At 34.7% G+C, this 16,811-nt stretch overlaps 1 protein-coding gene across 1 annotated transcript; it reads right to left on the bottom strand.

The window, feature by feature from the left end:
- Window positions 1–3,546: 3,546 nt before the first annotated feature.
- Window positions 3,547–15,402, bottom strand: LOC141672070 (ALBINO3-like protein 2, chloroplastic). The gene is made up of 15 exons (XM_074478570.1): window positions 15,253–15,402; window positions 13,842–14,311; window positions 13,618–13,724; window positions 12,953–13,080; window positions 12,485–12,556; window positions 9,957–10,058; window positions 8,710–8,769; window positions 8,473–8,538; window positions 7,434–7,481; window positions 5,649–5,822; window positions 5,500–5,555; window positions 5,308–5,425; window positions 5,085–5,174; window positions 4,620–4,729; window positions 3,547–3,878 (listed from the first exon to the last, which is right to left on the bottom strand). Exons 2-15 carry the CDS (start codon window positions 14,216–14,218, stop codon window positions 3,725–3,727), a joined length of 1,662 nt encoding a protein of 553 aa, XP_074334671.1. The 5' UTR covers window positions 14,219–14,311; window positions 15,253–15,402; the 3' UTR covers window positions 3,547–3,724.
- Between the last annotated feature and the right edge of the window lie 1,409 nt (window positions 15,403–16,811).

The following is a 16,811-nucleotide window of genomic DNA, read 5'->3' as shown; positions in this document are numbered from 1 at the left end:
AGGCAGGTATATTGCCTTTTGTTTGAGTACTCGTGTTTTTGGGGTCACGTTTCTATGAATCATGACCTTGTGCTATCACACGGGCTGATCAACATTTGATAGTACGTCCGTCGGAGGATGATCCTAATCTAAATTATCATATCGTTTTTGATATTCATAGAATAAATGATTTATCAACTGTTTCTGTTTTGGAATAATGGTGAAATGCAGTTTTGATTCAGATTCTGATTTATGTTGATACTTACGTTGTTGTTAAATATCAAAGGTGGTATTAGTATAGATGATTGATGTTGACTTCAGTATGGGTGTTGTGAGCATCAAAGTTCGTATTGATATCTAATTTGATATGACAACAAAATAAGTATTAATTTGAAGAGTTTGGTTCTGAGTAAAGTTTATGATTCAATCCATAATTATTATTTCTTGTTATTATTGTTTACGATATTTCCGTAAACACTGTTTTACGAGTTTGATTCTCGTCAAGATTCAAAGTATTGCTGAATCATTTCACTCGGAAATATCAAAATGGTTTTGAATACAGTTGAGAAAGCATTTATTTGATTCGTTAACAAATTTTATGATTCAGCAATGATAATTTTAAATGTTCTGCTCTAATGCAGATGTCAGTTTTATATCAAAACGACCCTATATTCGCTATAGGATATATTAGCCATGGCCCCTTGCCTAAGAGGTTCAGGGTCGTGCGCCCCTTCTTCTCAGACTAGGGGTCTCCCGGTTGTCTTTATCTTCGCCTCTAGGATAGCTGTTAGCTCCGTTTTATAATATCGAGACATCTTTCTCCCGTAGATGCAAATGTTATAGGGGGAATTTGATATAACAATATTTTGGAGGTTTGATGAAATCACAGAGCAAAATATGATTATTTTGCTAAGAACGCGAAGAACATGAGACGAAAATTAATGAATATTGTAGCTGATCTTGTTTGATGATTCGTAGAATGCCAGAGGAATAGTGTTTATTCTCTCTTATTTCAAACTATTGATCATCCGTAAATAAGAGGCCTACGTACCATTGTATAGGGGTTCAAGCTACACGGAGTTCTTGGAGGACAAGTTATCCAGATGGGCTTGGGTTTGGTCCGATCCATCAAAGCCCAGGTTTGTTGACCGTTGGATAGTTCGTAAAAATCCCATATTATTCCATGACACAAGCCTAATTAGGCTGTAATAGGTTGTCATGACATTATGCGAAGATATCTCGTTGGTGAGGCACGAGAACACCTAGAGGCCTCACATGCGACCCCTTAGAGTCTGATCATGTGATGTGGACCCATAAATATGTAAGTAGTGTTGACCTCAAAATGATCATTTCAAGTGTAATATAGTCCCGTTAGATTTACATGATGTGCCCCAATAGGGTCATGTAGTCATAAAGTATTGTAATATTATTCCTTGTGCAGTTGATATGTGATCGTGGACTATCACTTGTCTCTTCAAGTCTCTTAAAAATATGAGGTGAGGACTCCTCTCCTGTTACTATGGGGACATGATACCTCTCATAGTGATATGGTAGTAGGTCACCCCTCCTAGTAATATGCAGTCATGCATGATATGAGGAGAGAACTCCCTTCTTAGTGATATGAGAAGAGGACTCCCCTCTTCGTAGTATGAGGAGAGGACTTCCCACCTGTTGAGAGGTGGACTTGATCCTGTTGAGAGGTGGACATGACTCCCTTCCCGATTGAGAGGTGGACAGGACTCCAGTCTTGTTGAGAGGTGCACATGACCCTCTTACTGCTGGAGAGGCGGATAAGACTCATCTCCTAGTAGCGGAGGGCGGGACTCACTTTCTTGTAAGAGAAGGACAGCACTCACCTCCTAATAAAAGGTGGACATATCCCCTTTCTGTCGGAGAGGCAGACATGACTCACCTCCTAGTAAGCGATGGGCAGGCGTCACCTCCTAATTAGAGGTGGACATGTGTCATCTCCTAGTAAGAGGTGAATATGACTATCCTCCTTTATATATTCTCACGTGTCATTATGCGAAGTCTTGGTCAACATGTGATACATGGTCCCGATCCATATACAAATTAGGAGATCTCTTTTATATTCTCGACCTTGTTTATTAAACCCAATATTATTAATAATTTTTGTAATGGGCCTGTTTAGAGACTATGTCCATATTTGGAAATAACACATGACAGATTGTCCATTGATACGCACAATTTCAACTCTTCCACCACCTCTCTCGACTTGAACAACTTCAACAGAGGAATCCGATGCAAATTTGGGGGCAAATGTTGCATTGCTCTCTAGCTTTACAAAATTAGCACTCAGCCCAAGTTGTTCCTAGTAAAGGAAACTTAGCTGCTGTAAAGCTAGCAATTGTTCCAGCATCTTTTACACTGATTATATCAGCCAAATCATCATTAATACTAAAGTGATTTTTAACTAAAGAGTTTATTTGTTTTTCGGTATAATTATAAGTTTTACTAATTAGTTGGGGTGAGAAACCATTCATGAAGGCTAAACCTCCTGTCAAGAAAAAATAGGTGAAGGCTAAACCTACATCGTTCTGTTCAAAAACAAAATCTCATCCAAATCTACTAATAATATATATCTAAATATTTCACATCATTTTCAACTGTTACCTTATTAAAGACATTTATCTCGTATTTCTTAAACAATTTGGTAGATTTTTAAAATATAAAAAACTTACAAATTACAGTTCATTCTTTTTTTTGTCCCAGGCTATTAGCAATAGGTTTTTGTAAGGTGCACCTTGTGCAACAAATAGAGGAAATATAGTAAAACAGCACAAACATCAAGGACAGAGGCCAAAGCAACACATTTAAAAGGTTGACCTTTTGAGAGCAAATAAAACATATTTACTCGGTGAAAATATTGTGTTGACCGGGCCAAGTAAAATCATAAAAAATGTGTCTTTTTAATGAACCCAGAAGGCATGCCCCAAAGATCTTGCAAGCAACAAACAAAAACCACTAAATCTAGAGAACACCCACTAAACTCACCTACTAGTCTACTACATACTAAACGGAAAACTCGTGCTCTAAAGCTAAACACAAACTAGTATTGTGAAACTTGGAGTTTCAGAAGAATAAGTAACTATTAACCAACAACCTTTAATCCCCGGGAACTATCCATCAATTTCAGCTCCCTCTGTTAAAGAAAATCTTGATCTATTAAAGAAATATGGTTTCTGACTTCCAATCTTCACTCAGGTCCAACTTCGTGCAGAGAAGTGGGGTGACACTAAAGGCCTAATTCCAATTCAATTGTCCCAAACAAGTTCTAAAGTTCCAAAAGGATGACCAGAGAAGATACAGCTGACCTTGACAATCTTTTATAGTGCCTCCAATACCTGCCCTGAACTCCCATTATTCTCAGACCAAAGCACTATCCATAGCACAGATGGTCACAAGCAGCAAACATCTTGGTCCGATAAACCTTGTGTTAATCAAACAGTTCTAAAGGCTCCATTATGGTTTATTAATTATTAACGATGTCCCCTTCTTGAAACCACTTGGTAATTCGGTGCGTTTAAGTGCAAGCAATTTTGAAAAAGTACTTAAAACCGTGTGTTTTCCCTGCTGGACTTTATTCCTTTTTTTATAAATGTGATATTTTGGGGATTTTACATCTGAGTTAAAAGGGCAAACACCCTAATAAAAAGAAGAACTAGAAGACAAACTGGTGTAAGATGATGAGAATTATGATCAAACATTAAATGAGTAAAGAAACCTAGTAATCTCCTCTCCTGCTGTTGAAAAGGTCACTGGCAAAACTGTCTTCATTTTCTAATTCTTCCAAATATACGTCATAGGAAGGATTAAACGCAACCGCTCTACGCAAATATTTGACAGCCTCAACCTTGCGGTCCTCATGATATAAAGCACTGAAAATCCAGATATTTAATTTACAGTTAGTAATACTGAAACACAAAAAAAAACACTTTACTCTCTACTCTTCTCGAACACTTAAATAGACTCACTCCACTCTACTTCACATTTACCGAAAAAAGTCTTTTCTAGCAAATTGGGAAGTGTTATTTTAGACCCTCTTCAATTTCCAATTAAAGTGTGATTCTCGCATTTCAAGATCTAATAATAATTATTTCTCACATCTTAAACTGTAATATCGACATCTTTTCTAAAAGTTATCCCGTCTTAATGCAATGTTTCTCATTTACAACATACTTTTTAGGGGCATACATAAAACAAAAACTTTTATTTGAACATAATTTATAAGTTCGGCGTGATATTTGCATCTTGTGGTCAGTGTAAAGAAAAAACCTAAGCTAGATTTTAATATGAAATGGAGAAAGTAAAGCTTGGTTTTAATAACATAAGTATATAACTATCAAAAAGAGTAGTGACACTCGAAGGAGGTTCAACTTTCTCACCTTTATGATATCATTTTTTTTAATTATGAGATGAAGTGGGAATGTCTGCAAGTAGCTAAAATCATAGATCATGTAGGAACGAAATAATTGCCTATTCAACGAATTTATAAGCAGACGCAATTTAAAAAATGATTTTCAAGCTCAATATATACTATTATTGAAGCTGCAGTTATTTAAGCACCTACAAAGAGATATAAACTCACAAAAACATAAAAATAAATGCTCAATTAGTACCTTGCAAGCATCACCAGTCCATCATAATAATGGGATTTACTCCTCGAGTCCTCTGGTTCTTTCATGCGACCTAATCTTTCAAAGTGTATCAAAGCTTCTGCATATTTACCCTGTTGCAAATGAAAAATTAGAATTAAATGCAGCACGTAAAATAAGTAAACATTATACAACATTCCTAAAAGTAATTATCCCAATGCTAGTATTCCCATCATTACTTCCCCATGATCTCATTTGTCTAACCTAGCATGCAGCTTATGATATGGGTAAATGTATAGTATACAATTAGAACATTATACGCCTCACACAGGCATTCAAGGAGCAAATTGTGAACAATACAACAATGGTTTTGGTTTCATGCACTTTATTAAAATGTCTCTGACTGTAACATTTTAAGAAGCTTAAATACTTGAATAATTCATGCATTAATTCGTCTCTCAAAGCCAGAAAACTGTTTCAAGCTTTTACCTGTTGTACATAGCAAGAACCGGCCCACTGTGAAGCAACAATCAACAGATCAACCTCCTCAATCTCGGTGGGATAGCCCTCAAGAAATAGCTATTGAAACAGTTTTGAATAAAATATTTACGTTAGTAGAATATTAGAAAAGCTATGGTCCGTGATACAACTAGAAATATATAATAATTAAAACTCCCAATCAAACATGCTAAAAAATCTCTATATATCATACCCTAGAGATTGCATGCTCCAGATGTTCTATAGCTTCTGCTAGCATTCCATCTTGCAGTAGGGTTTGTCCCAATATGATTAAAGCCCTCACATTCTCAGGATCTTTGTCAAGAGCTAATCTGCAATTTAAAGCCATTTGTATAAGCATTTACAGAGCATAGAGTCCATGATAGTCAGGACAACAGGATGCTACCTTAGCAACTGAATTGCTCTTTCTTTATGCTTTTTTTCCAAGAGTTGAACTGAAAGCTGTCACGAGGAACCAAATTATAGTTTTCAGGGGAATGATTTGCTCTGTCTTATGTTGGTCACTTGTACTTGAAATAAAAAGTAAACGCTTACCATAACCAATTCATTAGGGGAATGATTTCGAACGGATATTTTACGCTGCTTATGTGACGAATTAGAAAATGTTACTTGTGCAACATCATCGCGATCATCGTTTGCGGTTACTAAATTCTTCATCTCCGGTAGCCCCAAATGGTGGCGGACATTTGGATCATTCAGGCATAGTTGCTGCAGAGGTAGGGTGGTTTTGGGGTTAGCACAACTAATCTATATGTTCAAGATATGAACTTTGTGTCTTATGTTAAGACTGTGACTTCACGGAGAGTTGGACAAAAACATAATAATTTGGAAAAGCTTGGCCTAAAATACCACAATTGAACAAATTGTCCAAAAAACCCACATGGATCCCGCATATGGAACTAGTATATCACTAACAAGAGGTGATACACGTGTCTAGCATGAGTTTATTTTTCTAAAAATTTGGGACGCAGCAAACTGTGCCGGGTCTGTTCTGCATCTCCCAATTGTGTATCCTAAAAACGCATTTGGAAGAAGCATACACATAGAAATGTTATCTCCATATCACATATTGTGATGTGGTTCTTTTCTCTTTTACTAAATAAATATCTCCCCAATGCAGAATCCATTTGGTATTTCGGATTTCCTCTATGGTATTCTCGTAAAAACTTCTTCAGATTGTGAAATTTTAGGCTCTCCCTTTTCTATTTTAGGCAATAAATTGGCCCAAATAGTGTGAGACCAGAAAAGTGAATTTCATAATTGTTACTGGTACCCAATCTTCAATGAAATAATTGATTTTCGTACTTTTTATCTTACTGTTTGTTTCTATTCCAACAAGTTGGTAAGTTGTCACGGCGCTCGACTAGTCGCGACTAGTCGAGCAGTCGAGATTGAGAAATCGACTGGACTTGTCGACTGGAGAAAATTGGATATTTCGGGAGACTAGTTGACTGACTGATCGACTGGACGACTTGTCGGGTCGACTAATCGTTCCAGGTCATCGACTGGTTTATTTTGAAGACCCAAACCCGGTCAAAACCTGGTTGAAATCCAGTTAAATGATTCACCCCTATTTTCTGCTCCAATGAGAGAAATGGCCCAAACCAGCCCTAACAGATAGGCTTCTGAGCTTTTCATTTTTTCAGATCTTCTTCAACCAAATTCAAAGTAAGCTTCTTCTTCTGCTCCTCTCTCCCTCCTGCTTCTTCTGCTCCTCATCCTCCTCCTCCTGCTCCTCCTTCTTCTATATGTATATATAGTTATATACATATATGTATAATAGTAGATATAAATATGATATATTTTATTACTCTAGATATATGTTATGTATGTATATATACATTTATGTATCATGTATGTGTATATTATGTATGTAGGTAACTTGTAAGCCCTCATCCTTGGATGTGACATACAAGGACCTCTAATACAACATTTTCGTATATGTTAGAAACTTGGACTTTAGAAGCCTAAATTATAATATATATTGTATTACATTTAATTATAATTATATTTTTTTGGTCGACTAGTCCACGACTACTCGACTAGCCGGGGGTCCATCGACTCGCCTCGACTTGGCGCCGTGACAACCATGACTCGGTATCATGTCGGTATTCTCCACTTGCCGTCTTGAAATGAAACAGAGCAAAAGGTCAACAATTGTAACAATTATTTCCCTAGCTGGGCTACACCCTTGATCACAAAGTCAGAGAAGATGTTTAATTTCCTAGATTATTGAAAGGACTAACCATGCATATTATTTCGTATAGTAACAAATTCCTCTAGCATGCATAGACAACAAATTCAATGTGAAGCACCAACCTGTAGAAGACTTAATACGCTATTTGTAAACCAATAGACTGAACTACCCTGCAAAACAAAGGTGAGAAAAGGACTAACATTATTTTATGACTGGATATCAGTAGACCCCATTATTAAAAAAATCTTAAAAGAAATTTAAATATGAAAACAAGAAAGATGCAACTCAAATATTCAAGTCATCTCAACTGGCCTTCTAGCTTCTAAAAATAATTTAAAAAAAAAACTAGTTGGTTAGGCCATATGAAAACAAGGATAACAAACTATATGGATAATTAAATGAATTTGTGAGAAACAGAATTCAAAACTTAAAATAGGATCAGGCGGAAAAACGTCGATAACCCACCCACTTCCTACATAAGGTTTCCTTAATATTATCAAGAAAAGATAGAGAAGAATACACTCTTTTTCATTTGCTTTTCGTTGTGAAAGAGAGCCCAAGTACAGCTCAGGGCTGTAGTAGATGTGGATAGTAGATCAACCATCACTTATCGATAGATATAAAGATATTTAAATGAATTCCGGTCATGCCATTAATATTACTCCCTCAAGCTGGAGTATATTACATGAACTGTAGAATTTTTACCAATAACCCCCTCAAGCTGGAAAAATCATTTTTTACTGTTTGTTATAAAACCCATTCTGGCACTTCAATGACAACCGAAACATTAAAACAAGATATTTGTTCTTCAAACTCGAATATTAAGTTCATCTTAAATTTGCACAATTAAAACTTAATAGCCAACTATGTGGCTAATGTCGCATCCCTCAATACCAAGTAATGTAAATCCAGCCTCCAACATGATCATAAATATTAGAATTCAAAATAGTACGTAGTGCTGGAGAATACTCTCCAGTCTCCAACAATTATAAAAATATACTTTCCGAAACAGAAGACTCTAAAACCACCAACCAATTAAATGACGGACGACCCCATAAACCTTTAACTCGCTAAAATCTCTACTCGCCAGTTCGGCTTCAACTCACGTATTTTTGTGAAAGAATACACATACCCCTAAATATAAATTGCAAGTTATGTTACCTGCGGAACACAAAAGCCAGCAACAAAAATAGGCAATGTCATCGCATCCAGATAAAACTTGTAACTCTGAAACAACGAAGTAGTAAGATTAGGATTTCAACGTAAAACTGTCATTAATTGTGCTTTAGCTCAGTCAATCCATCCTGGCAGCCCAGATGCTTGCTATATCAAGTACTAAAACATTGTAAATTCGCAATCTCCCTGGACTGTTTATAGCACGAGACTTGATGTGCACACCTTAACCAAAAACCCAAGCAAGCCACTCACTTTTCCACTTGAAGCAGTTTGGAATGAAATCTGTGTTAAAAGGAAATATCTACTTAACAATAGTACTGGACATTCAATGGATTAATGCCCAAGAAAAAGAAAAGAGCTGTTTTGCAATCGAAAGGATTCCTTCGTGACTGAAAGCAACGTAACAATGTATTTAAGAAAATTAAAGTGTACAAGGTCTGACAAATATAATTTCTCAGTTCACATGAACATAGTAGACATCATGAGCAATAACTGACAAGAAACAAAAAGCCAAAACGACAAGTGCGCTTGTAAATGTAAATACTGGAAAAGTGGTATCAGTGTATGCTATTAGCTTTATGAACGGATAATAGATGGTGTCGTCCTCTAATTCACTGCTACTCATTGTTTTAGATCCTTCAACCACTTTTTCCGGTATCAGCACCATAACATATAAGTTTCCAATTAAAGTCCTTCCGTTAACATTCAAAGACGATGTAAACAACATTTAGGAAACCCTAAAATAATATACCACGGCTTAGTTACCCGGACTCTTCATTTTGCTTCGAGTACCCGTGTCGGACACTTGACGCTCGGACATGGGTATAGACACTTGGACACTTATTTTAGGCCAAAAACATGTAAATTTTTCAGAATATTGCCGAGTCCGACACTTGGATATGAACCCGTGTCCGACACCCATACCCGAGTCCGGGTAACATAGTACCACGGGGTTCATATGACTTACTAATTACTAAGTATTATTTAGGAGTGACCAAAGAAAGAGATGTTCACCATAATGCAATGCTATCAAGGCACCAAGCAGACATCGATCTGGAGCGAACTACAAAGTAGCAACCTAATAACATTACGGCAAAGACTGATCAAACTTCTACTAGTACTTATCATACATCTTCAGTGTAACTAATTTCTACTTCCAAATTAATCCACACGAATGACATTAGCTTCCTATTTATCATCTTTCAACTTTATTATGCAATTTTCATCAAAGGAATATATTATAATGGGGGAGAATATAAAATTTGACTAGAAATGTATCAGCAATAAATATGCAATTATATAAAGCAGCAGACTGTAGCATACAGATAGCCCAAGGAACAAAGTTTCACTTGATAACAAAATAAATGACTCTACCTATACCTATCACAATTGGTAGAGGCAACATCGTGTATATATAAATTAAACAAGGAACTGAAGTTTGACATATGAACTACGTGACCAGTTTCTACCTGTACATTAACATAATGCAGACCAGCAATCATTAAAGGAAAGATTGAGCCATAAACACCATGAGGTAATTCGGTTAAATTCTGGAACCACAGAGCGCCCCCCTGAAATTATTTTCATTTCAAAAACTGTGTCAGAACTAGAGACATTTCATAGGTTTTCAAGACAACAAAACAGATTTTGTAACAGCATCTAAATCAAGACCGGTTATATAAGCAGATTTTGTATTTTAAACATTTCATGAGTAGGCAACAGGAATCTATATTCAAAGCGGCTAGCTACGGGAGGTAAGAGAAAGAAAAGAAAAGAGAAAGAGAAAAGTTTTTAAAGTAAGCTTGCAATTTGATAAGTAAAAGACATTATACATATATTACACACACATTTTTAAAGAAAAAAATTAAATATCCATTTCACAAGATCTCATCGGGATGCAGGGTTGAGATCACACACATACACACACATTTAAACTTTTTATGGACTCTCTAACGATGTGAAGGAATCGTACATTCGAATTTCTTTCATATTATTTGTAGATTCTAAGATTTTCCCAAAATACTTTGTAATAGTCTATTTCCTGCAAGTAGGCACTACGCAGCCAAGTGTCTTTACTCATAGCTAGTTGTTCGATAAGAAAATCAATGGTGGTCAAAGTCATTCCATAACAGTTGGTTCTGAGACTTGCAACCTGAAGCTGTAGGAGTTTGAATTTTGGATTAGGTTAAAAGATGCTTACTTTAATTCAGGAGAAAACACTATGATGACTTTGAGATAGGTGAGAAAATATACTTCCCCGCTCGCTCCTTTCGAACAATCTCCTAGACACCACATCCATAGATTTAGAAGTCAAAAAATAAGAATTTCCTAAAAAAACCTACATACTTTGGTAAAAGGATGCAAAAATTTTAGAAAACGTATGGTGTAACGTGTGTTTATTCCTTGTTATTCTTCGGGGGTCTATTTCCCCTAAGCAATAAGCCAGAAAGTATCTTCACTCATATTCAATTAGATTTAAGAACTCATTAAGTGGCCAAAGCCCAATCCATAAAAATTAGTTTTAGGTCTCATAATTACTTCAGTTGTATAGTTTGTCATTAGGTCAATCATATTGAAATGTTACCCTTTCCACCATCTAAATCCCCAATTCCGTCTTACCCAACAAGAGTGACTACCGGGCATACCAACTTTTCTCTCTACAAATTCATTATTTTACTTCTGCGGATGCAAGCAATAGAAAGAGAAGCACCTTAATTCCAAATACAATCTCCTTTATTCATTTGAAGGGTCAGTTTCAGCAATACAACAAATTCTTGTCAAATATATAACGGATTTAAGCAAATGACTCACTGTTTAGGGCAAAGCCACTCGAGTCTCGACTGTAAGAAGCGCAATTGCTAGAGCACAGAAAGATGAAAGGTAATGATTTAAGTGAAAGCAGCCGGTAAACCAACCCTCCTCTCTCTCTCTAGAATTTCTTCCTCTAAAATCTATCTATACCCCAACATCCTCTCCTATGTTACCCGAAGTCAGCTAGATGCGTTCAACATGAATATGTGTCTAATGTGTCGAACTCAGTTATACATTGCAAAAAAGTGTATAGCGCAAAACAAAGCATCTTAGTATCCATACCTATGTCTGAATGTTGAGAGTATGACACTGGTACGTGAGATCAGAGTGAGTGTGACATAAGTACAGATATACTCTAGGGGAAACAAGTCTCCGTAACATAAATTCTCTTTATTCCCGGCTAATCCTATCTTATCTCTATATGTATCTGTCTCTAATCTCACAGGTGTGATCTATGTCCTCTAATTTCACTTGAACACACTACTTTTACTGTAATGCAATAAAATCTACTTGTGATTATTGTTTATTCTTGATAAGATAATAACAGTTATGCCAGAGATCTCTTCCAACTTATATATGTTTCTTATTATCATACTAACACTGTCGATCATGCTAGGTCATTAATCCATTATGTCACAGATTTGAACCCTGGTAACAACCTATATATGAGAAATAAAGGTAAGGCTTCATATATCATAGTCCTGTGCACTGGGTACTAGTCCAGATAATTTAATCTTCTAGGTGACAGATGAGAAATAAAGATAAGGCTTCATAATATATTATAGTCCTGTGCACTGGGTACTAGTGTACGGCCTACTGTCATTACATCTCTACAGTCTACGGACCATCCTTTCTTCAGCTCAGATTGAAAAGCAAAAAGACTAACAGAAGTCAATCATAAAGCACATAGACTGATGCATCAAGAGTGTCATTTGTCAATGTCAGCTGGCTTTACTTTAATATAGACTGGTCAACTAAGAATTACTACATCAACATATTCTAATCTGCAAGTAAGAAACAATGTGAATGAAGCAAACTTAGGGAGCCAATTAGTTTTATATTCAACTTTCTATAACTCTGCTTTCCTTTATACAAAGGGGTTTGGATTCGTATAATGGAAATGTATACTTGACGAGCATATCAATTTAATAGAGACTGCGTACGAGATAATAATCCGACCACTTACACATTCAAAACCTGTGTGATGATCCAACGACATTTTGCGGACAGTTGTCATCCATAATAGAAAGCACGGAAACTGCAAATCAAAACAAAAGATTCAAGACAAACAGTCGTTATTGTATAATCTATCTTATAATCTGAAGACTGGATAACAGACAATCAAACAGTATCACTTATGAAAATATATTTGTGTTTTAATGATGAGAGAAGACTTCCTCCATAACACTCTTTACAGCAAACTATAACATAACATGTTTTTTATTAGGCAATAGGTTCTTATATTTCATGGTTGTTCCACATTCTCCATGTGACACACATACAGCCCGGTGGCTATTAACATAATCATAAAAAACTGACTTGAACTGTTTATATTATTAAGAAACCGTGGCAGAAACACAAGAACAATATACAGGACATGCTTTTAGAAATAGGCAACATAGAATTAGCAAAGCATATACAACTGAAATCTCACCTGGATGGATATGTATGCCATAAACCATAAAAATGAAGGGCATCCTACTGCTCTTCTTTCATTCCAAAATAGCATAAATTGATCTTTAAAACTCCTTTCTGAGAGAGGTGGCGGCAAAGGAGGAGGCACTTTAAAAATCATACAAAAGTCAACAAATGCAAAAAGACAAGAACTCGCAAGTAATATTTTCTCAAGTAACTAAAACAAAAACGAAAGCCTTCCAATATCTATATTAAATAAACAAAATTGTTCTGGTCACCATATTAACCCATACTAAAAAGGTTGATAAATCATAGATTAAACTTTCTGCATCTCTGCTTGTCCAAACAAACCTTAAGAATGATAGAAAACCTTAAATCCTCGACCCGCAATTCATTTGAAAAAGATAGCAAATTTACATTCACAGTACCATTTAGCAGTCTCGTGAATGATAATCCTAACAATGATACTAAAAAAAATTATTGATCCACAAAAAACTTGGTAAAGACTTGTTGATTCACATTATCTTGTTTAGCCCCCAATATATAAACTGATGCTTTTACTTTCATAATTGAACGTCAAATAATTATAAGATGTATTGTATTCATGAACTCGCTAGAAAACAAAAATAAATTAATATCCGACATATGCTCAACGAAATAGATGAATTTAAAACGAATATTTACATTTAGGAAACAACTCAGCTATTCTCTTTAACTTGGTGAGTTGCAATATAAGCAAGGGAAATAATGCCATCCTGAGAGCCAATGTAGTCGAGCCTATTACAATCCACCTTCAAATCAACAGAATTAATACGTAAAAAAGAATCGATAAAAATAAAAAATTGTCCACAAGAATAAAATTGTATCAAGTTTATCAAGAACCAAAATTGAATAAAGTTAACACTAACCAAGGAAAGCCACTGAGATCATGATAGCCATCGAGCATCGAAATGAGTGCCCGAACCGGAAGAATGGAATCGGTGTCAGTAATAATATGTTCCCTAATTTGTGAAGTACTCAACCCTGACTCAGAAAAATCCAACTGAGTCGCGACCGGGTCAGTTTCCAAGTTAACATTTGCATCGTGAGTAGAGAAATAACGTGTATTATATAGATTAATTGATGGAATACATGGAGTGCGAGTGCGATTGCAAAATTGGGTTGTGGATGTATAGTATGAAGAAGTTAATGACGATATACAAGTAGATGAAGAATAAGTAGAAAGTATATGTATGGATCTGGAGTGGCGAAGAAGGTTTGAGAGTAATAATTTTGGTGATGTCATATATATATATGGATCCTTGCCACTACTTTAAAGGGCATCGTCCATCTTAGCAGTCCATGAACAATATCTGTTGGCGTTTCTAATTTTTGACATCTGCGACAAAAAATGCATATTTGGTCAATCTCAACAAAACAAATAACTGTTTTGTAATTTGTAACTTTACTCATTATATATATAAATCTATATTCTCCGTCGTAATATACTGTTTTGTTTTTCTGAAGATGACAAGAGCACGCAATTCTGTTTATAAAAGGAGTGTCTATGTCATAATTTATAAACCAAAACTAACAACAATTCAATTTCAAAGTAAAAATATTTTAGACAGATGTATAGATGTTTCTAAAAGGGATACAATTTGATAGAAGTTAATGTATAGGCTAACAATACTTTCATCTGGGATCTTTACTGCTTAACGAGTACAACAGGCCCACAGGCTACAGATGTTATAAGTCTATGTCTTTGACCCCCTAGATTTATATATTGCCGTCTACCCAAGCTTACACCCACAAAAATGATATACAGAAGAACTTTCGGTCGAGTCTCATAAGCATTCCAGCACTATTACGATATGTGGTTTATATCGTAAAACACATTTTGCAAGCTCGCAGTTTTGTGTGCGATCACCATTTGTTTAGTTTTCAATCCACTTCTGTTTACTTCAATATAAAAAATAATGATACTAATATATTCATCTCTCCTATTCGACATTTCGGCAACGGGGATAAATTCTTACAAGTAAATAATAAGGAATTCTCATGTGATTCAACAGCTTTGGAATCATTTCGGAAAGGAACTCGCGGACTCTCAGAAGCAATTTGTCGAACAGGTTCAGGACATAATGTTATATTCACATCTATAACAAAACCACTTAAAATAAAATGCTAATTAAATTACTTTACTTACTTAAGTAAATATCTAGAAGAATGATAATGAGCAGAAAGAATAAACATAATCATACAACCATAAATCAACCACAAAAAATAATTTATAAATATGTATGTATGCATGCATGAAACTGAGAGGGGTAATATTACCGGAGACGGGACTAGGCGCCGACTTCTAACTTGGGCAGGAGGAAAAGTACACGATATAATATTTGTATTCTACTCATTCATATTTTCGCGATTTTTTTAAAAAAATTGGAAGCGAAGCGGAGTATGAGTATACAGGGTACTATACTACTATAAAATTAATAATGTTTCCTGTCTGGTGTGTCAGAAAAAGGGTTCAAAAGTCCAAATATCATTTTTTGGAGTAAAATTATCACTTTCTAAAAAAGTAGTCCTAATATCATATTAAAATTCAGTTTCAAATCATGTATCGGTTAAATATAAAAACGGAACATCGTTTCACGTTTTTCAACAAAAAATTTTTTTGGCTTATTTCATTAGTTAAAATCACGTTTGAAGACCCTAAACAATAGTTGATGTTATGTTTTTAACAACAAATTACAACTTAAAAATATGTTTTCAATTATTTTTAATTAATATTTTTTATTTTCATATCTTTTTATTGGCTTTCAAAAACTTTAAAAATTAAAATATTTTTTTTAAAATTCAATTGTAGGCCATAATTTAACAATTTTGAACATTTTAGGTTTCACTAGTCCATTTTGGGTTTTAGAAATATTAAAAAAATAAATTAATAAAACGTACGCAATTTATGATTTAGGGTTCCCTAGAGCTTAAATCATAATTTATTTTAAGGTTTATGGCCTAGGAACCGTACTCTAATTCTTAATTATTTTTAATATTTTAGGGTTTATCAATTCCCAATTTGGGTTTTAAAACTTTTAAATTATTTATATATATGAATAAAGTACGAACAAAATATCTCTTACAATAAAAAATTTTGTTTGAAAACATAACATTATTGAGTATTCTGGTTAAAAAATAAAAAGTAGGAAAACGCAATTCAAGTTTGCGTTAACATTGAAAATATTGTCCGGAACTCCCTTTCTCTTTAAATAACATTTTTTGAAATTACGTTTTTTTATTTAAAAAAATTAAAAAAAAACACCAAACGCAATTGCGTTTTTTATTATGCACAAACACTGCAACTGAAATTCTGTTTTGAAGTGAAATTTGAGGCCATTTTTTTCCAAAGTGATATTGAGGGTAATTCTAAATAGTAATATTTGGGGCAAACACATGTGTTTCATGAGAAGCTTAATTTTATATGTTTAACAATATTTGATCGGCTCCTTCTATTTAATAATGGTGGACCCGTCTATATACACAAAATTACAATCAATTAAGATGAACTAATTTTAATATTTAGCATGACCATGGCCACACACCGTAAACACCCTAAAAAAGAAATTGATCAAAATAACACAATTTAAAAATAAAATATTCATAATGGCATAATCTTATCCAGTAAATGGCCTAAAATGACATATAAAGACGTCACGATGCGTCAGGTAACTTTTGAAAACTACCTAAAACGCTACATAATATAGCGTTTTGTACTCTTTTCTTATTTTTTCCCCCATGCTCACTCTACATCTACATCATGTAGCGTTGTGTGGTTAAACTGTTTTTTTTTTAATTTTTTTTAACTTATGATCGTGTTATTTTGGAGGCTGAAAATA

Source organism: Apium graveolens, chromosome 7, assembly GCF_009905375.1.
Source record: "Apium graveolens cultivar Ventura chromosome 7, ASM990537v1, whole genome shotgun sequence".
In the NCBI taxonomy this organism is placed as follows: Eukaryota; Viridiplantae; Streptophyta; class Magnoliopsida; order Apiales; family Apiaceae; genus Apium; species Apium graveolens.
This window is presented reverse-complemented; position numbering and strand designations above follow the sequence as displayed.

Coding starts and splice junctions, on each gene's coding strand:
- LOC141672070 (XM_074478570.1), bottom strand. CDS start 14,218: ATGACATCACCAAAATTATTACTCTCAAACCTTCTTCGCCACTCCAGA. Junction 13,725..13,841: donor GATCTCAGTGGCTTTCCTTG/GTTAGTGTTAAC, acceptor GTTGATTTGAAG/GTGGATTGTAATAGGCTCGA. Junction 5,175..5,307: donor TGGAGCATGCAATCTCTAGG/GTATGATATATA, acceptor CTGTTTCAATAG/CTATTTCTTGAGGGCTATCC.